At 42.4% G+C, this 21743-nt stretch overlaps 1 protein-coding gene across 2 annotated transcripts; it reads left to right on the top strand.

The window, feature by feature from the left end:
* The first annotated feature begins 1968 nt into the window (after positions 1 to 1968).
* Positions 1969 to 20117, top strand: bnc1 (basonuclin 1). 2 transcript variants are annotated; one of them, XM_026378800.1, is made up of 5 exons: positions 1969 to 2327; positions 11113 to 11215; positions 12937 to 13172; positions 15301 to 17396; positions 17787 to 20117. In XM_026378800.1, the coding sequence occupies exons 1-5, from the start codon at positions 2313 to 2315 to the stop codon at positions 18565 to 18567; spliced, it is 3231 nt and encodes a 1076-aa protein (XP_026234585.1). In that variant the 5' UTR covers positions 1969 to 2312; the 3' UTR covers positions 18568 to 20117. The 2 variants fall into 2 exon arrangements, with proteins under 2 accessions (XP_026234585.1, XP_026234586.1); XM_026378801.1 differs by lacking the exon at positions 1969 to 2327 and adding an exon at positions 4503 to 4894.
* The last annotated feature ends 1626 nt before the right edge of the window (positions 20118 to 21743 follow it).

The raw sequence follows: 21743 nt of genomic DNA, 5'->3' as shown, positions 1-21743 counted from the left end.
AGAGTCAGTTAGTGTCTCTGGGCGCGTTGTGTGCGTTTTGCACTTTCTGCTCACTGAAGCTTTAAAGTGTGTCTCCACCTGGTGGCAAACCCCCACCCCCCACTCCCTTCCTGAGCTGACACAGGTAGAGAAGATGTGCCTGTTTAAACTTGCTGGGCAATTTGTGGATTAGCAGATGCCTCTAATGGCTAAAATCATGAGCTCTGCCAGAGAGGGCGAAAAAGAGGAAAGTAAAGGAGAAGGTATGGAAATGATAACTATAAAGTTTGACTGATGAACTCAAAGTGGCAAAGTGCATGTGGCTTTAGTAGACACATTTCATTTGTAGAAAGGTTCCTTAATCCAGTGTGGTAGCTCCTTTGCACTTTCACAGCACTTCTCTAATGTCTATATTTGTGGTAATGAGAGGGAAAATAACACAGAGCTGACTGACAAAAATGGACCATTTTACTTAGAAAAACAAGTTTAACCCAAAGTATTTGTGACACAGAGAGAATTTAACAGTCAAACAAACACAAAGACTCAAGTCTAAAAACAAGAAGTACATTTCCTCAAGGCCTGGGTGTAATTACAGTATTGGTAGACGTCTTTTCATTTCATCTTACTTGTACTACATTACAATTCAGATGGATTTTTTTCCCACTGTATTTATTTGACAGCTTTAGTTACTAGTTACTTTCTGATTGTTGCTCTTCATCTGCTGCTATTTCAGTCTAAATCTCCATAGTAACACACACCTTTGTCTTTCTTGTTGATTGATTACTAGAATCTTTGCCATCAAATGTATTTGAATTTACATCTGTACATTTTAAAGCATTTTAAGTAAAACAATTGGTCCTTCTAAGAAGACAAAGTAAATTATAAATTGAGAATAAATGTTTGTCACTGTGCAGTGTTATTACTGTCACAAGACCAGCGGTCTCAAGTTGCTACAGCATGTGCACCTTTCCTGTGTCCTCCCTCTATCCCTTGTCATGAATGTGGCATTGTGGTGTTTTCTTCCATCCATTAATATCAATTTAAAAGGAAGAAAAATTGTGTATGAAAAATAATCTTTCTGGACATATTCTCTTACATATTGTTTTTTTTTTTTTCTATTGAGTGCTGAAGTGCCTGAATTTCAAAGCCAATGCTGGAGGTGTGTTTGTGAGATGTTGCTATGAGGAGTATGAACCTCTTCACAATGCAATGAATAGAAGTTCTCTATTTGCCCAAATCATCAGAATTTACACAAAATCAGGGCACATGTTCAACCCCAGCTTTAAGCCCTTCCAGGTTTTATTACTCAGTTCTGTGAACAGCAGAGGTCTCTGACCTGTGTTCATGTATATTCCTAAAGATAACACAGATGTAGTCTTTGTCGTGTGTGAAGTCCCCCTCTGCCAGAGAAACGCTCAACACAGACACTGACACATTCCTGACAGCACAAGGCATAACTTGTTATGGAGGCTGTTCACAGAGTTGTGTTAAGGTGAATCCAGACACACACACACACACACACACACACACACACACACACACACACCAGGCTGTGTGCACTGAGAGGGGCAGCGTTGATTTAGGGCATTACTCAGACAGAGAGAGAGAGAAGGGGGAAAGAGGGAGAGTCTCCCCTGACTGCATTAGGAGAGCCTCCAGCCTTTGTGATTCCTTTTGATCAAATCTCTGTGAAAGATGAGTGTCATGCCCTATTCCAGCCAGCTGTGAGGGGACTGCCCTGTGACTTCGAGGGGGTAGACGTGTGTGTGTGTGTGTGTGTGTGTGTGTGTGTGTGTGTGTGTGTGTGTGTGTGTGTGTGTGTGTGTGTGTGTGTGTGCTAGGCTAGGGAGGGAGCAGGCAGCTCCTGAGGTGAGAATGCCGAGTGGGAGGATCTCATTCCAATCCCCTGTGCCCATTTTCAACACACACACACACACACACACACACACACACACACTGAACATCTTGAGTAGTTTAGAGCCAGTCCACAGCAACATTAGAGGAGAGAAAGCAGATGAGGCGTGTGTGTGTGCATGTGTGTGCGCGCATCTGTGCAGTGAGAGTAAGAGCACAGTGACTTTTTTTATGTGGAGTGAGTGTTCACTGCTCACTGTGTATGTGAGTGTGTGTGTGTGTGTGTGTGTGTGAGAGAGAGAGAGAGAGAGAGAGACTAGCAGAGTACATGTGTGCCTGTCGTTGGAAGAGGCGCTTGCCTGGGTGTGATGGCTCTTTTGCGTTAGTACTTGTGCGGACAGGAGGAGTTGGCGGCAGTTGTTTTGTGGGACTCACGAGGAATGGCCAACTCCACAGTATCCTTGGAAACATCCGACTAAATGACAATGGCTGAGGTAAGAGAGACAGCTTTTCACCGCTATTCTCTGGCTGCTCCTGCTCTTCTCTAGCTCACTCTTACACACACACACACACATACTCACACACACGCTGGCTGCACACACGATCAGGATGTGTTTAACAAAGACCAACTGGACGGAGTTTATGGAGATTGGAGTGACAGGCAGGAGTAGTGCAGACTTTTCTTTGTGATCGGGAGAATTATGTGTGTAGAAGCAGAACAGTGTAAAGAACACATCCAGACTTTCCAGCTGACTTTAGAGATGCTGTATCTGTCTTGTCTTTGTCATTTCTTGTTCCACAGTGATAATATACCACTGACTTCAGCAGAACTTTTACTTTTGGGAACCATAATTCATTTTAACCTAAAAGTTCCAACTTTTAACCTGGAACTGATCACACATCAAACATTTGGTGCCAGGTGGCAGTGACAGTTTTTGAACTGGAAACATCCATATTTAAAAAGTTTTATTCAAACATTTCTGGAACTTTGAGTCACTTTAAATTCTCCTGTGATGAATGAAGCAATGAGACCGTCTCCAGTGCGCTGGGCAGATTGTCTTTACATGTCTTCCAAGAATCCAGAGACAACTCCCAGTAAACAATAACAGTAACTTCACCACCACTCCTGTGCAGGAGATGATTCTCCTCTATTGTTCTCTGTTTCCTTTCTTCTGAAATGTCCTAATTCATATTCTGAACTTCGGTTAAGTTTGTGTGTACTATTTTGTCAGATCGTCACCACCACTTCCTTCTTTAACTTTAAGTCAATTAGCTCCTGAGAGGGAAAAACGTCTCTTCATTTTTTTAGAGGAGAGAGAACCTGCCTCCTTGTTCTTACCTGAGCCTGCTCTCCATCCACCCATCTGTCCATCTGTGCGTCTGACTACAGTTGAGGGAGCCCAGCAGCCTGGCCGCTGGCCACGGCCTGTTGGAATGTAATTTAAGAGCAGCCTAATGTTTTGTTGCAGCCATAATGTAACAATTAGCTGAGCTGTCTGTGTGGTGGTGTCAGTAGCAGCAAGACACTCTCTCTGTGCCTGTGTGTGTGTGTGTGTGTGTTTGTGTGTGTGTGTGTGTGTAAACAATGTTAAACAGTCAGAGGAGAAACAATTTGGGTTTAGTCGGTGTTCGATGACTGTGTGTCAGGGTGGAGCGGACAATCCAAACAGCTGGAGCTGAACTTGGGGTAAAAATGCAGCAGAATATTCTTTGTTTTTATTTTCAATTTTTATATGTCAGTTAATTAAAAAAACCTTTTTATGACGACATATTCATGACTTAATTATTTTACCACAAAAACTCTATTTATATAAATTCAGGACTTTCTCATATTTTTTTATTTTGACTTCATTGAACGACGTTGCTAAGTTGCGACTATGAGACTATAGTTCTAATATTTAATCAGTAGCTAAAGTCCTTCAAAATGAATAACTTTAAATATCAGAGATAAAAAAATAATTCAAACCATAATAAAACAAATCTTTTGAATCTTTCAAAATGTATTTATGATCTGATCGAGCTGTATCGGTATTTTCCCTGTGAGGTGTATGTTTTCTGTTCTTCAAACAGGTCAGGTCTGTTTCATCTTCTGATGAGTGAGAGGCCATTACTGTAGCAATCCATGGATGTGATTTAGATTTATTGCATGTGTGTGTGTGTGTGTGTGTGAGTGTGGGTGTGTGTGTGTGTGTGTGTGTGTGTGAGACAGAAATCAGAGCAGGATGAACCTCTGTGGCGTGCACGTCCGGCCTCTTTATTCCTGTTGCTGTCTCACTCATCCCATCTTTTGTTTCTACCTCTATCTCTTGTCTATGGGTGTCTCTGTGTTCCTACTTGGTGCTACAGGGCCCCAGGGCACAACACACACACACACACACACGTGAACAAAACGCAATCAGACCTGGGGGCCCTGCTCGTCTTTACCGAGCACTCTGCTTTGTGTGTGTGTTTATGTGCCAACCTCGTCAGCTTCATTAAGTTCATGATGGTCCATCCAGAGAGGATCTTGGCCCTGTGTGTGTGTGAGAGTGTGTGCTGCAGTCCTTTACCCCCTTTAGCATCTCCTTGAGCTGTGATCCGCCCCTCGTGGGCCAAACCAACCCCCTTAACATCCCCAAACTCCTCACACACGCACACACACACACACACACACACACACACACACACACACACACACACACACACACACACACACATACACTCACAGCAGCCACCCCTTGCTCTGCGCTGCCACCAAAAGGCTTGTGAGGCTTTGTCAGCCAGATGTGACAAGATTGTCAAGAGGCAGGCGAGGAGAGAGAGAGAGATCTGATATTAATCAGAGCGTAGCTGGGAGCCAAACTCTCTCAGACTCAGTGTACTAACATGTTCCCCTCGTTTACTCCCTCTCTGAGCCAAACACTCCCTCCGAGTTCCACATACAGCAGGAAGCCAACCAAACTTCTGGCTCGCCTCCTTCTCTCTTTCTATCTTTCCCCCTCCTCCCCCTAAACCTCATCTCTTTGTCTTTTAAGATTTCAGTTTCTTTAAAGAAGCCAACAGTTTTCTCATGGACGTCCAGGTAAAGATTTCCTTCTATGTTTTTTTTTTGTCTGCTTGAAACATGTGGTGTGTGTGTGTGTGTGTGTGTGTGTGTGTGTGTGTGTGTGTGTGTGTGTGTGTGTGTGATTGACTGCTGGATGAGTTTGAAATAATGAGTTCTTCACGCTGTCTTTGGGCTGTATGGACTCTTAATAGGCTCAAACACAGCCTGTCACTACTTGCACTCGCCCGGGCTTTTCCTGGGATTGCCTTCTGCTTTTCAGCTCTAACGCCGTGTTAAAGAAACAGTCATGCTTTCAGTTTTTTTTTTTTGTTGTTGTTGTTATGTTATGTTATATATATTGTATATATTTTTATATACATATATAACTGAAGACAATTTTAAAAGCTGTTACTGACGTGCAGCTGCAGTTCAAGCTTTTTACTCTGTGAATGAAACCCAGGCTGGACGGATGTTTTTTTGCAGCTTGTCCGTAAAATCTGAAATATTTCCATGTAAAACTTTGATGTGATGATTTTTAGAGAATGTCACAATTGAGTGACTGTTATGTGGAGCTGTGTGTTGAGGTACTTCCTCTTTCCTGGTGGAGTGACGTTAAATCATGCGCTGAGGCCGGATCGCTCTGCCTGCTGAGCAGCTCGTGTATCCTAACCTCACTTTGAATAACACTTGTCATCAATTAACATTTTACTACCTCGCTGTTACATACACAGTTTCGTCCAAAGCACGATTTATTCATGACACTGTCCTCGCAGCCGCACACACTCACAAACACACACACTCCCACGGCCTGTGATCGGCGTTGGGGGCCAGGTGTGTTTCAGTGCAAGCTGTGCTGCTCAGGTGGTTTTATCAGTGGAAGTCAGCGTTATTAGCAGGATGTGTGAGTGGTACCAGGAGCTCTGTCCTCCCACTGAATTCCTGACTGGGTTAGAGTGTTTTGTTCTGGCTGGGTTCAAATCTTCATGTCTTCAGTGTGAATGTGTGTCAGTGTGTGAATGCTCAAGTTTTCTTCATGCTGCCAAGGGTTTTTTTAATTTGAATGATATAATCCAAAGTCTGTGAGTTTAACCTGTGTAACCTGAGTGTAACCTGCAACCATGTGTAATTTCCTTTTTATGTTTGTGGATGTGTTTCCTGCTAATTAGAAATTTTTATCTTCGTGATTATTCTTAATGAAACCAATCAGTTAAAAGAATGAAAAAACAAAAGCATGACTATAACAACTTCTCACAGCAGAAGTTTACTTTCTTCTTCTGTTCAACACATTCTTCAGAACTCAGGTAGAGAGCAAAGAGAAAAAGTTGGGCCCAGTCATTAAAAACAAAAAGTATTATTAATAAATGACCTTGGTTATTAGTATATTACTACATTTGCGATACAGCAATTTTTATAAAGGGCTTATAAATTTACTATTTATTTTTTAATTTGTGGTTAATAAATGTTTTATTGATGCTTTATCTGCCTGACATAAACCATTAATAAAAAAAGGTCTTATAACTGATCTATATAGCATTAGTCAATTATTAATAAATTCACTAGCTACAATTCATAAATTCTATATCAAGGGTGCTTTAGATGAAAGTGGTGTCTTATATTCAGAAGTGATTTTTTTTTACAATCTTTTAATGTTAATGCAAATGAACCATGTGCAGTGACCAGCGGCTCGCCAAAAGATGAAAAGAAGTCATGGTAAAATTAATAAGAATAATAATAATAACAGTAATAACGAATAAATCTTAATGTCATTAAGATTTGAACAACAGCTGTTAAAATCATTTGTAGCAGAGATGGATGTGCGGACGGGGGTGGGGGTTAACCAAAATGTGTTTTATAACACTAAAGTATAAATGAGTAATATCTGTGCCATGTCATTTAAAGATCATTTCTGTTTCCTTTCAGGAGAACTCTCACTTCCTTTCGTTCCCCTGCGCTGTAATTGTCTTGTTAACTGATTAATGGCTGATAGTAAAATTTGATCCTCCTCTCACTGGACCGTCACTCTCTCGCTCTCTTTCTCTTTTCCTCCGGAGCTGCTGATGGAGCTGCCTGTTGTGTTATTCACTCTTTGGCACCAGTGCCGCTTGTTTCCCCATTCAGTGTCAGTTAGTGCCGGGCTGCTGCTAATTGATTAGTTTTCCAGCGCATTAGGCCAACAAGTCCCCGTCCATTGCCTGACTGTCTCTGCCGAAGCAGCTGTTCACTGCTGCTGAGTCTCTAAAGCGCCGTGGCTGCCGAGGAGATACGGCAGGATTTTCTTTTAAGAGCCAGAAAGGACTTCTTCATTTTTATTGTTTCAGTGTGTATGTATGTGTGTGTGTGTGTGCGTGCATGTTGTGGCTGTGGCCCAGCAGAGGGATGGAGGAGATGTTTGACCAGAGAGAATGTACTTTTGTTTCCCTTTCAGCTTCTGCTTTGTGCCGTGTATGTTTTTACTCATTACATTCAGGCGTGCTGTATTCAGAGGTCACCACATCCAGTTCCGTAGATGGAGCACGGGATGGACTCTGACGACTTTGGTCACCTCATGAATCTCACGAAACAGCTGGTTTTAACTTTTAGTGACTGTAATAAAAGTGTCTGTCATCCTATTAGTTAAATTTTCTACAAAGAAAAGGCACAGAGGTGAACATTTAACTGTCTTATTCAATATAAACGTCACTGATATCTTTTTTTTTTTATTGCTTTGTGTATTTTCACGCGTGGAAAGGTATAAACACACACACACACACACACGCAGGCTCCTCCATGTATGTTAGCACTCAGGACCGGGCCATCATTGTGTGCAGCCACTGTCTTTACTGTATGTCATCCCTTCCTTCTTTTCACCTCATGCTTTTCTCTTTTCTTAACCTCACCTTCCCCGTCTTTAACCTCCCTTCATAGCCTCCACCCATCCATCCTACACAGTCTGACCTATGAGCGGACAGTCTCTCAATCAAATTGCCTTTAGGAGCAACAAAAAGACACTGAGGGACTGAAGACTGATGGCAGAATCAAGAATAAAAATCAGCACTGTAGGAGACTAAATAAGATGAGTTAAAAATGTTTGACATTTGACATGTTTGTCATCTCAAGGCACTTTAGAGTGTTGAAGGTTTAAGACCTTACAAAACATAACTGTATGCAGTTACGGAATAAATATATATTATATAGAAAACCTGACAAACGCGCAAACACTAGGCAACAGTGGGAAGGGAAAAATTACATGTAGAGGAAGAAACTTCCAGCAGAACCAGGTTCAGGCTGGAAGGCCATCTGCCTCGACTGGTTGGGTTGAGTGAAAATAGGAGAGACAACAGAACAGCAGGCAACAGAAGAACAACAACAAGCAGCAAGAACACTGGACAGGTTTGAAGGGTCCGTAACTAATTGAAATATACAGCTCTAAGGCAGAGGATACCTGCAGAAAGATACAGTGAAGCGACAGGAAGGAAGTACCACTTCTATAGTGTGGGTGGGACGGTGATATAGTCTTGTCAGTATTCATGCAGACTGAAAGAATATTAATAAAATAATGATACAGCCATTTAAATATCACATATTTGAATTTGCTGCACTTGTGAAGAATTGACATGTCTATGGTCACAGACAAAAAAAGCCCCCCCCCTCCCATAACTCTTAGAAACACTGATCTGAGGCACAAATGTGCTACACATGATAATATAGAGTCTCTATTATTATTGTTTAGTCTCTTTAGAAGTAGTTATGTAGTTTTGGTCATTTTGTGTGTCTTGGTGGTTATCTTATGTCTTTTTTTGTACATTATTTCTCTCTCTATGATGATTTGTTGGCTTCTAGCTGACTTTCAAACAGAAATGAGGCTTTGGTCAAGGACCCTCTGACCTTTTTGGCCCCTAGCCCTGTGCCCATTTTGTGATCCATTGATGATAGACCTACCAACACATATGCTAATGAGAGACATGTGTAAAGTATTCAACTCGTGTCTAGAGTGGGTTGGGGGTGGTGGTGTTGGAATGATCTATGGCTACAGTGGCACTAAAAGTGACATTGTGTTAGTGTTAGCTTCAAAAACGCTGACCCAGTCGCATCATTTTGTGCAATTAGTCTTCTTGTCATTATCTTCACTAATGCGTGTGAACAGCCGAGGCCTTGTTGTGACAACAGTACAGAGAAAGATGGTGGGGTGGGTGGGGGGGCATGGTCGCCAAAATCCACTGTAATGCCGGCTTGCCCTGCTCTGCCATGCTCCTCTTCCTCCTCCTCCTTCTTCTTTTTCTGCTTCTTCTTATAATTAAGATAAACGACCAGGAGCACGCTGTGTATCGGAATGTGTGTGTGTGTGTGCCCGCTGGTAAGGCAGCAAGGGTACCTGATTGAGATGTATATTAGTGGGAACAGCAGCAGGAGGTGTGTGTGTGTACCCACAGTGGGATGGGATTAGCCTAATTGGGCCTTGTTGGTTCTTGGTGCTCTGTAATGATGGGATTATGTCGCTGAGAGATGAGCAAAGGGGTTTTTACACCTTACCACTGTCCGGAGGAGGCTGAGCCATCCGTCTTCAGATAAAACCCGACAGAGAGGGGCGATAGAGGAAGGCAAAGCAAACGGATGTCATGGGACTGAAAGCCAGAGCTATCACGCTGTGCTTCAAGGCCAGCTAGCTGCCGCCACCTTCATCTCGCCTCAGTTTATCCGTCTTAACGATGAGAGGTTATTGTAAGGTGAAATTATGTGATCCCAAACCTCAAGGACAAGCTCTGCCTCGAGCACACAACCAAGTGACTGACTAAATGAGGAGGAGGAGGAGGAGGCCCCCGTGCCCATCCACCCACCCACACTTTTCCTCCTTCTCCACCCGTGGAGAGGGAGCGAGCTCCAGCAAGGAGCTAAGCATGCTGCTCATGTATACTAAAACCCTCGCTGATCATGCATTATAGATGCAGAGGGAGAGAGGTGGCGTAGCACAGCCACTCCAAGATTTTCAGCATGTAGCACCAACAACACCGGCTTTGATCAGAAATCTGATGATGCTTTTCCCTCAGTTCCTGGTGTGTAAATTTTATTTTTTTTTTGTGAGGGGGTGGGTTGGTGGGAGCAGAGAGAGAAGTGTGTGTGTGTGTGTGTGTGTGTGTGGGGAGGGGGTTGGGGGGGGGGGGCAGAGACATTTTTAGTGTATCAGTACACTGGAGCCCTCTCCACAGAGTCTCTGCCAAGTCAGCAGCTGCTCACAGAACTTTACTTATGATTACCATTCACTCTGTCTCTGTGTCAGTCCACTCGCTCTCCTTTTGTCAGTTTTCCGTACGATTGTCCTACTAAGATCACACCCCATCAGCAAATACGCTATTAGAGTACTGACGTGTGTGTGTGTGAGTATATGTATGTCTGCCTCAGGCGTTGATTGATTGAGATGGTTTTCGTGGTTCAGGTGAGTCTGCGACCTCTCGTTACTGTAGAGAGGACCTGCCCTGCAGCTCTACTGACACACACACACACACACACACCTGTGCTAACACTGCTCTCACAGGGTAAACCAATGAGTGATACACAGAGGGAGAGCAATGTTACTTAAGGCAATCATGATCTTTCTTTCAGTCTTTGTTCGTAATTTGAAGACTGTACATTTTTTCATGTAGCTGTGTAAGATAAGCAGAGCTGCACCTACACTTGCGCTTTAATAGTTTTTTTCCTTGACAGCAGTCACAGAAGGATGAGATGAAATGGGATATTTTTTATTGGCACTGTTACGTTGTTTTCCTGGACGCATAGAAATGTTACAATTTAAATCATCTGATGTTGGAATTTATACAAATTATAAAAAAAATAAATAAGAAAAAAAAATAAGAATAAAAAAAAAGTCTAAGGAATTTAGGAAGGTTTACTCTTGTCAGCTAAAGTAAAGACATCATTGTCATTCTGTACAAGAACTAAAAATTGCCAAGAAACCCAGCAACTGTATGTGTGTCTAAATGCTGGTAAAATGTGAGCAAAATGATACAAGACATCTACAGTATTTTCATTTTATGAAACGATGCAGCCTTAAAAACATCTTGAGTTTAAATAATTTAGTTAGTATTAGCATCAACTAGCTTCTTAAAAGTGTTAAAAGTAGAAACCACTGAATCTATTCTCTTTCTGGTGTCATTTTGTTTGAAACAAACAGTAAGGTTCCACATATATGATACAGTGTGTAGTAAAAAAAGGAATTAATTTGCTTCCATGTTCTTACAAAATAATCATATTAATTGACATGCTTTGTGTGTTTGTAACAGTCTATCTGCTGCACTTTGGTGAACTGTAACTGTGACAGCTTCAAGCCTGGGAAGCTGAAGAGGAGGCAGTGTGAAAACTGCAAGCATGGCTGGGTAGCACACGGTAAGAGCTCACTGCTAAAGCTCTAACGGTTCCATGTGTACTAAATGTCCACGTTTCAACTGCTGTCTCTGAGAACCCAGCACAGTGGAGGAGATTAATTTGTGCAGGTTAGGAAATTATAGGCTCTGGGGTGGATAGAGTCAATAGAAACTGACAGTGTGGATTACATTGCGTGACTGGGACACTGTGTAAACAAGTTGTTTCAGACCCGAATTATTGTTTTAGCAATTAAGACATGTTTCACAGTCAATATGAATATAGAATCAATATGGAGGACAAAACCTAGCTGTGTTATTTGTGTAACACAAGACTGCAGTGTCATTTGTGAGCTGAATGCATTTTGCTTTCCATTTTCTTTCCATCCAAATGTGATTATTCCAGGTCCCAGATCGGTTGCTCCTTTGTTCGATTTTGCTCTGGGATGCCCTTATTTTGATGACAACTTGTTACATCTGAACGATGAACAAATTACTTGTAAATGTTTCTTATAGCATGTCCTACACACATTGGTCAAATCAAAAGGCTGAAGTAAATGGTCTGCACTTATATAGCGCTTTTCTACCTAGCTGGTACTCAAAGCACTTTACACTGCTTCTCATTCACCCATTCACACACTGATGGCAGAGCTGCTATGCAGCTGACCTGACTCACCGGGGGTAACTTGGGGTTCAGTATCTTGCCCAAGGATAATTTGGCATGTGACGTGGCAGCCGGGAATCGAACCACCTATCCTGTGATTGGCAGTCAACTGCTCTACAGCCACCCCACGTTAATGTCAGTAGTACAGTTAATGTAGTACAGTACAGTTAATGTCACAATCACTGGTGTTAATTTGACTAATATTTTTATTAACTTAGTGTCAATGTCTCAGTTTTATATTTTCAAGCTAATTCAACTTAAAATTTCTAGTTTTTAATTATATAATTTATATACAAAGACTTGTTCCTATTTGAAGTCTTTCAACTTAAAATGCCGAGCTGAATGAATGAGAGTTCACTTAACTCATTAAATGTAACAGAAAAATTTAAAATGTATTAGCATAGTCACATCCCCTCTGTTATACTGTACTCACATTGTTACCACATGCTAGTGCTGATGTGAAGCAGAGGACATATTTTCCTTAAAACTAAACCAAATAAAGAGGAGTTTTATTGTCTTTAATTGTCAGAAATCAGCATGTGGATAATTAGTAAATGGTAAATGCACTTATCTAGCGCTTTTCTACCTAACTGGTACTCAAAGCGCTTTACACTGTGTCTCATTCATCCATTGTGTGCAGAGCTGCTATGCAGCTGACCTGACTCACCAGGGGCAACTTGGGGTTCAGTATCTTGCCCAAGGACACTTTGGCATGTGACGCGGCAGCCGGGAATCAAGCCACTGATCCTATGATTGCCAGACAACTGCTCTACCTATTGAGCCACAGCCACCCCAAGAATCTTACTAGACTCTGTGTGTCCCATTTCTAAACATTTTTTTAAGGTCTCTAGCATTTGTGTAATTCTCGACTAGTTTCAACTAGATGCATGAATAATTGTTACTTTAATTTAGTTTCCGAATTGGATGATTATGTTGATGATTATGTTGCAGAAATCACAACTTGTCCTCTATTCTTCTTTTATATAATTATTATGTGGTATTATTTTTTATACACACAACCCACAAGTTAGTTTCCTACATGCTTACATGTATAAATTCTATATATGATGTGTGTATTGTAGCCCTGAGTAAGCTGAAGGTGCACCACATGTACCAGAGCAGCCAAGTGGAGATTGTGCACTCCAATGTGGTGTTTGATATCTGCAGCCTGATGCTCTACGGCACCCAGGCCATCCCCATTCGCCTCAAGATTCTCCTGGATCGCCTTTTCTCTGTCCTCAAGCAGGAAGAGGTCATCCAGATCCTCAACGCACTCGACTGGACACTGCAGGACTACATACGAGGATATGTTCTCCAGGTGAGCAATGGAAGGTGGAAGCTTCTCTCAGTGCGCGTGTGTGTGTGTGTAGTACACAGTGTATATTTCTCGAAACCAGCACAGAGCTGGTTGTAAATTTAAAAAACACATTTCAACACTGAGAAAACCCTAACTAGGTCTAGACTCAGGTCTAAGTGTTAGGTATGGAACTATTTATTGTAAGTGTATATGTCCCACTGAGGCTTTTAGTGAGGCTGTGCCTCTGTATTTCATGGACTTTCAGAAAGTAGTACCCCTAATCAGAACTGCAGCCCTTGAAACAAATTTAGACTTTAAAAATACACTTATGAACTGTTGTAAAGTTACATGTAGGACCATATTTTCTTGTCGTACACACAAGGATCATATGTGCTACAATATGTGCGTATATCATAGTATGTGTATATCCTTCCCTCACACGCCTAACAGTGTGTTCATACTTACTAATAAAATAATAGCTATGATTAGTTTTTTCAAGGTTTTTTCTGTAACTTTAATTAAAATACAACTTGTTAAGAGCATGTCAAAGAGATCACAATGATCCATTATGTTAACAATTGCTTCACAGCGGAGCAATTGACTCTGATTGCCTCTCTCCCGGCTGTAGTTCACACAACTTCAGAGCATATTTGCATAAAGTTGGTGCTAACTTTCCTTATAGCATAGCTGGGTGCTTTCCGAATCTGTCAAGCTCTGCAGGGGGTGCAGAGCAGCAAAGCCAGGTTGTATTTACAATGAATAGCTTATGAAGCTTAGGTTTTTGATGCCCAGTTTTTTTAATCCAAATATGTGAAAAGCGCATGAACAGAGTCTAATTCTGGCTGTGTACTCACAACACAGCCATACAACTAATATCATTATGTGTGTGAGAGATTACAAGATGGAAAAGACAGAAGACATTTCTAGGGATGATGTAGGGAAATTAGAAAATGCAGGACTGAAGACAAGAGAGAGTAGGGATGTTATGTACGTAGTGACCAGTGTCATGAAGACTCCTGGTACCCTGCTGATGCAGCCTGCTTGTTGCTGTGGTATCAACACCTTGGGGAAGTCTCCAGACTGGTGCTGGGTAAATTTGTAAATATTATGTCTTTTGCTCCAGATTTCCTCTCAAGCAGGAGCCAAGGCGGCAGAGCCCTGGGCTGCAGGCTCGATGTCAGCGCAAGCTTTCACTTCGATTAGTACATCATCAAGTATTCAAGTGGGGCCGCGTTTAATTCATGTTAGCTCATCTAATGGCAAACGTAGAGTCAGAATCCTCGACAGGCGCCCAATGAATGCTCTGTGATGAAATATTAATCACGGTTACGGCATGAAGCTGCTCCTCACTTTCAAAGATGCCCAAACTCACATGTGATTACTGCTGGGCTAAGGGAGAAAGGACCCGCTTGATCAGTGTTAGGTGCCTTTTGATCACCCTTCCCTTACTTGTGAGACTTACTCACTGACTTAATGTGTGTGTGTGTGTGTGTGTGTGTGTGTGTGTGTGTGTGTGTGTAGTATGTTTGTACTTAATTTTTGCATGACTAAAATGGCATGACATGTTAGCCACTCCTCACAATAAGAAGGTTGTTTAAAGAGCCATTTCTAGGTAAGACTAGGTTTAGGTTAGGGTTAGGGTGAGGCAGTACATTTGATAACCTAAAAATTTAAACAAAAAAGGTTAGCATGGCCTACACAGCAATAGGGGGCTAGGGAATGCATTATGTCAATGAGTGTCCTCACACTGACTGCCATCCAAAAATGTGTGTGTGTGCGTGCGTGTGTGCGTGAGTGTTCTTTATTTGCTGCTGCTGATGCAGGGCCGGTAAATCCACATGATTCAAATGAAGAGAAATGACCAGCGAGATGAAACACTGCGTGTCTGTGTAATGAGGGTTCTCAGGGTTCTGTGCTGCCTGCTCGTATTAACACTCAATTTGATTCCTTTATTTAGCTGCCCTGCCAGTCTGCTTTATAGGGGGTGTCATTTAACTCACCCTGTGAATATGTATGAGCAACCTAACAGACACTTATAATTCTAATGATGAAATTGCTCTTTCTCCTTTCTGTTTTTTTCATTTTCTCTTTCTTTCTCAATCTATCTCATACCCTTGCCCTCTTCCTTTACTTTTTGCCCTGTCTGCAGGATGTAGCAGGGAAGGTCCTAGACCGGTGGGCCATCATGACATTTGAGGAAGAGATTGCCACACTGCAGCAGTTCTTGCGTTTTGGTGAGACCAAGTCCATAGTGGAGCTGATGGCTCTGCAAGACAAGGAGGGTCAGGCAGTGTTGGTTCCCAGTACCCGAACCAATTCAGATATTCGCACTTTCATTGAGCGCAACACTCCCCGCACTGCTGCCAACCTCTCTACAGCCAAAGTTGATAAGTTGAGTGGCAACAGCATGCATCATTTTGAGAACTTTATCAACAGCATGGCATTCATGTTGCCATTTCAGCTGTTAGGCTCTGTCCCTGCACCATTTTTGGGCTCGCAAACAGGGACACTGCAGCACCAGCATCCGCAACACCCTCAGCATCTCCAGCACCAGCAGCCATGCCGTGGATCGCTGGAGCAGCAGAGTCAGAGACAAGTTGATCAAGCACGGGATGGTCTTGGGAAGGACAGCCCCCTCTCTATTTCACACCCTGCAGATTGCAGCCTGCTAGGTTCTAGTTCTGTCTCCTTCAGTGCAGATTTAGATCGTAGTGGAGACAAGCCAATGGACAGCCTATCAACAACCACAAAGATTGAGGCAGAGGACTTCTCCACTAGCGACAACTACTCGGATGGACCCTCCACACCGTGCACCCCATCAGTGAGCTCTGATGTAACACAGATGTCACCCGAAGGAAAGCTGCGCTCGCTGGACAGGAATGGGAACAGTGGTGGTGGGGTCTCAGGAGGTTCTTTGAAAAAGGGTCGTGTATTTTGCAACGCTTGTGAGAAGACATTTTATGACAAAGGCACGCTTAAAATCCACTACAATGCAGTGCACCTGAAGATTAAGCACAAGTGCACTATTGAGGGCTGCAACATGGTGTTTAGCTCACTGCGAAGTCGCAATCGCCATAGTGCCAACCCAAACCCACGGCTACACATGCCCATGAACCGCAACAACCGGGATAAAGACCTGCGGGGCAGTGTATCTGCTGATGAAAGCTCTCAAGGAGAGAAGAGGCCTGAATATGGCACCCCCATTCCCGTTTGCTCTGCAGAAAGCCATAAGTCAGTGCCCAGCTACATGGTGAGCCACGTGGACAGCAGCTCTAAACTCCACAGCAGCTCATTTCCCAGCATGGGCCAGAGTGGCATCCTCTTTCCCAACTTAAAAACAGTACAACCAGTCCTGCCCTTCTACCGCAGTCTGGTAACTCCAGCAGAGCTTGCCAACACCCCAGGAACACTACCTTCCCTTCCTCTGTTGTCTTCCTCTGTTCCCATCAAACCCATCACAGCTCCTGAGCTTTGCATGACAGACCCTATACCAAAGAAAAAGTCAAGGAAGTCAAGTATGCCAATAAAGATAGAAAAGGAGGCAGTAGAGCATGATGAGCAGATGGATAAAGGGAGCAGTTCGGATGATGAGGCTCCTTTACAGGGCAGGGACAAGGAAGAGTGTGACAGTAGCCAAACAGAAGGCTATATGTGTGCAAGACAAGCTGGAGAAGAGAAGGATTTGAGAAGAATCTGCATTGGCGAAGAGAAGGAAAAGGACAGCAGCAAGCATTTGTTGGACCAATCTTTAGATGGAGACATGATAGAGATGGACAAAGATGATGAACCACGACAAGCTGAAATGGGGATAATCAACTGTGCATCCTCTCCCTTCGAAAATAGGCTGATGGAGAACCACTGTGACAACAACTTACTCTGTCAGGAACCCAATGGCAATGGAGAGCGGGTGGACAGGGATCATGTGCGCTCACTGCATGCAGCTGACAGGATTTCTGAGAACAAATGGGATGAGCGTGATCACAAGCTAATAAGCGGGGGCACTCTCCAGGTCACAGAACATGACAGGGAAGGGTCTAATGGCTGTGTAGAAGATTATGGCGACTCGGGGTTGCCTCACCTTGACCCAGATGACGACCTCCGGCACCACTGTGAAATCTGCAGTAAGACCTTTAAAAACCCTTACAGTGTCAAGATGCACTACCAAAATGTCCACCTCAAGGAGATGCACATGTGCACAGTGGAAGGCTGCAATGCTGCCTTCCCCTCCAGCAGGAGCAGAGACAGGTGAGAGGCGAATGTATCTTCTCCTCTTTCCAGCAAAGCGTGTTTAGTGCTCCATGTAGCTGTGTAGTTTACAGGGTCCATGCAGAATCTTTGCTGATATCTGCAAACTGCAGCCAGCCAGAAATATATTTACAACTACATTTCCAGATTTTCAGTGTAATTTTGTAGAACCACAAGCATCAGCTTTAAATATATTTTTATATGCATTTTATTTTTCTCTTGCTTTGACATATTAGGATGGACAGGACTTCCATTAGTTAAGCAAGGGAATAAAGATGTGTGGTCTTGTGCTACTTCAAGGAATACTGGATACAAGACAATCACCATATGTTATTATATATAACATTGTTTAATACATGTATTTAATTTAAATGCTGTTTTTATCTACAGACACAGTGCAAATTTGAACCTTCACAACAAGCTGCTCACCAAAGACTCATTCAGCCCATCCAACACCCTCTACCCACCCTCATCCCACTCTAGAGACAGAGACTCTCTTGTCCTGGACTACTGCCAAGACCATCGAGATCCAACCAGCCAGACCTCTGTCATCTTCCGAGGACACAACCGAACAGGCCTGGTCTTCCCCATGAGCAAAATGTCTACTATGCCAGACAGCACTGAGGCATCTCCCTTTGGAGAGATGGAGGGATTAGGAGGAGGACAAGGTGGTGGGAGTGTGGAGGATGGGGCAGTCCTGGACTTGAGCACCTCCGCCCCACTTCGTGGCAGCAGCAGCGCTCGATCTTCTTGGGACTCAGACGGAGCCGGCAGCGAGGACGGGGAAGGGATTGAAGAGGATGAAGAGGTGCTCCCCATGGAGGACAGTGATGAAAGCTGTGATGGGATCAGTGCAGGGAAGCCTAGGGGTGAGGAGTTGGCACTCGGGGGAGAAAGGACCCTAGGCTGTGGGGGAGGACAAAGCGGTGGGCTTCAGAGCAGTGGGGGAGGATCTCCAATAACCTGCCACGTCTGCCAAAAGGTCTACAGTAACAAGGGCACGTTCAGAGCCCATTACAAGACTGTCCACCTGCGACTCCTTCACAAGTGTAAAGTTCCTGGCTGCGATACATCCTTCTCCTCAGTGAGAAGTAGAAACAGGCACAGTCAGAACCCAAACCTTCACAGAAACCTGGCTGTTAGCTCAGGTGCCACGATGGACCAGGAGTAGGGATTTGAGCTCATATTCTGATTTGACTGATTTGCTTCATTGTAATTGTTCGTTGTTCTTTGTTTTTTTTTTGTTTTTTTGGGCACCTAAACAATCTCACCAATTAGCACTTTTTAAAAAATTCCATACTTTAACCTATCCTGAGGTCATGTTTTGAGAAAAAGAGGAAAAAAAAGATACGAGGAACCACAACCTCCTTTAAGAAGAAACATCTTTTTCAGAGAGACATAAATTGACACAGCATTGGAGACTGTAGTTAAATTAAACCCAAATAAACACTAGTTAACTCATTTTTAGCACTGAGAAATAGAATCTTTTGCTGAGGCTCAGTCTTTAGTTGTAATACATTATTTTGTGTTGGTTTGCCTTACAGCCCAGTTTAGAGATTGAATTAGTATGAACTGAAATTTTCCATGTGTCATCCAAGTGGAAGTCATGAAACTGAGTCTTTTTTTTCTGTAGTGTTTTTGTTGTCAGATGTCCTCTGTGCATAATGTGTTGATCATACATAGTAGTGAAGTAACCTCTACATCATCTATCGTTCATTGGGACAACAGTCTTTAAAAAGAGTCGTTGTTGAAAAGCTATAGTGTTGTGAGCTTGACCAATAAGTTATTGTGTGGTGTTATATGGTCTGTCTTTACTGTTTTGGTTGTTGCATATATTGCTAATGTTGACCAAAGATTTTCCCAGTTCACAGGTGTGTACAGAAACTCCTTCATGTTGTGTGAGGGGTCATGCAGTATTAAAGGGGCCTGCCCAGACTTCTCTCATCTACTTTGGGATTAACAACAGAATTCTGGTGGGGACTCAATTATAAAAAATAAAATAAATAAAATTCCCAACACACGCATGCACACACAAAAACATAAAGGAAAGAAAGATAAACAGCATGTGACTGATTAGGGTGAAAAAGAAAGTCTTGATCATTTTTGTAAAGAAATCTGCTCATGGGACCAGAGGTTGTTCTCGTATTGTCTTTGTGGTTTCTTACAGTATACTCCTGACTGACTGGACATGCAGCACAGAGAAATGGTGTGTCTGGAGGCTAGAACCATGTACTGTGAATAAGTCAAACACTGAAAAGCTAAATAATGAAATAAATAATAATAATAAATGCAATTTATAATAATGGCGCCACACGTGAGCACACCCTGGTAAGCAAAAACATTTATTGAACTGTATATTCTGTGAATAGAGTAATTTGTTATTGAAAGGCACCAAACAATATGCTGTATAAAATAGATAAATCTCACCACTGGTATTCTGTTTTTTTCTTTTTCCAAAAATGAATGAACAAGAACATGTTGTGTTGTATGTGTCTGATTATTTCACCATAAGTTTACTGTTCTGGTGTGCTCTGTATTTTGCATTTTTTTCCATTCTGTATTTAAATACTACCCGGCCAGATTTAAGATCCAGGTTGTTTGTTGTTTGGATTTAATTAAAAAAAAAGAAGAAAAAGAAGAAAACTGCAAAAACGTACATATGTTTATAGGTGTTCATGTTTCCTTTGATTTAATGTTACAATATTCATTCCAATTAAATAAAAAGCCATATGTTCTCATCTCATTTGATTCAATCTTCTACCCACTTCAAATAAGTGCAATTATTATATTATTGTGAATAAAACACACACACACACACACACACACACACACACACACAAACTCACACATATTTGTATGCTACTGCTACAACAAAGGATGGAAGGCGGAGAATTTATGACAAGTATTAATGTTGCTTGCACATGAATAAGCTATCATCTGATCCAGACTGACTCTCTTGAGGCCTTGTAATACTCAGTCTTAGGTGGAGCAACACTGATGAGCCTCTAGCAGACATACTGTATAAAGCTGCTGGGCGGATAACGTGGGCTTCAGATATGCCTCTTAACAAGCTGTTTAGAATAGAGGGGAAATTAAAACAAGAGTATTTAACCATTAGATAGCTGTGTGTGGTTTTATTAGAGTCAAAGATTTCTGCAGGGGAGGTGATGTTTGTCTGAATGCTGAAAATTGTACTATTTAAAAAAAAAAAAGTGTCAACATCTAATTCCAGAAACAGTGCCTCTGTTACTGTTCTATTGACCTAATTTGTGACAAATTCTTATTGGAGCTACTTTCTGCACAGGAAATAACAAAACCTAAGGACAAGGTTACAAAAATCAGCTTTTTGTAATTTACATGAAATGATTCTTTAACCTAAAAGAGAATTTCTGTCTGATGAGTTGATCCTAGTGTATATCAGCTTACATGTAAGCTGATATACACACAGTGTGTCCATCATGTGTCATTACTTTGTCTTTATTTTGCCTTGATTTTTCATCACCCATATTTGCTGAAATAAAAAACAATTTAGACTTTTTCAGGGGTTATCTTGCCATCAGGCCTCTGCTGACAGGCTGAGGAGGGGTGTGGTCCACTGAAAGACTAGGTTCAGGTCAACCTCCGCTTGACCCCTTTGCTGCTACACCAGCCAGATGAGGCAAGCAAACAAAAGACACAAAATAAAGCTCCAGACACAGAAACAGACAAGCAGACACACAGAACACGGAGGCAGTGCAGAGGGACTGTTGGAGTGCAGAGGGAGTTTGTTGGAGCCTGACTGATAGTGATCTGATAAAACAATATTTAGATTTTTGTAATTTGGTGTGATAAAATGAAAAGAGGCACAGATCACATAAAACAGTGATTCAAATGTAAATCGCTGCAAAATGGCATACACTACACGACCTGAACAAAGCTCTCGCAGTTATTGAAGAGAAGAATTAATCGCTGTATTACTGCTATGCAAGGTTAAAGGCCGTGGTTTGAAATGGACCAGGGACAGTGAAAATATTGCTGGGCCCACATTGAAAAAGCGAGGAGGACAAATTTGTTACGCAACATGCCAAAGTATTGCACTATTACAGAGGGCTGAAAGCCTTGCATAACTCAACAATTCAACCCACCCATCACATTTACTGTACATTAGTGAGCCTGCAGAGCAGTTCCTCATCACTTAGGAACTGAAAAACCCAGTTCTGACAAGTGGCTCCCATCCTTTTTCTCTGGCACGTTGCAGAAATCTAGTACCACTCAGAGAGGGCACAATGGGTTATTTCAGTCCCTCCTGTGTGCTGTATGTAGGCGACAATATTCAGCAGAGAACCCGGCTGATCTGTAGAGGTGGAG

The sequence above is a fragment of the Anabas testudineus genome, chromosome 3 (assembly GCF_900324465.2).
Source record: "Anabas testudineus chromosome 3, fAnaTes1.2, whole genome shotgun sequence".
NCBI lineage: Eukaryota > Metazoa > Chordata > Actinopteri > Anabantiformes > Anabantidae > Anabas > Anabas testudineus.
Note: the sequence above shows the minus strand (reverse complement) of the source record. Positions and strands in the feature narration are given on the sequence as shown.

Coding starts and splice junctions, on each gene's coding strand:
- bnc1 (XM_026378800.1), top strand. Junction 11,216..12,936: donor GCATGGCTGGGTAGCACACG/GTAAGAGCTCAC, acceptor TGTGTATTGTAG/CCCTGAGTAAGCTGAAGGTG. Junction 13,173..15,300: donor TACGAGGATATGTTCTCCAG/GTGAGCAATGGA, acceptor CCCTGTCTGCAG/GATGTAGCAGGGAAGGTCCT.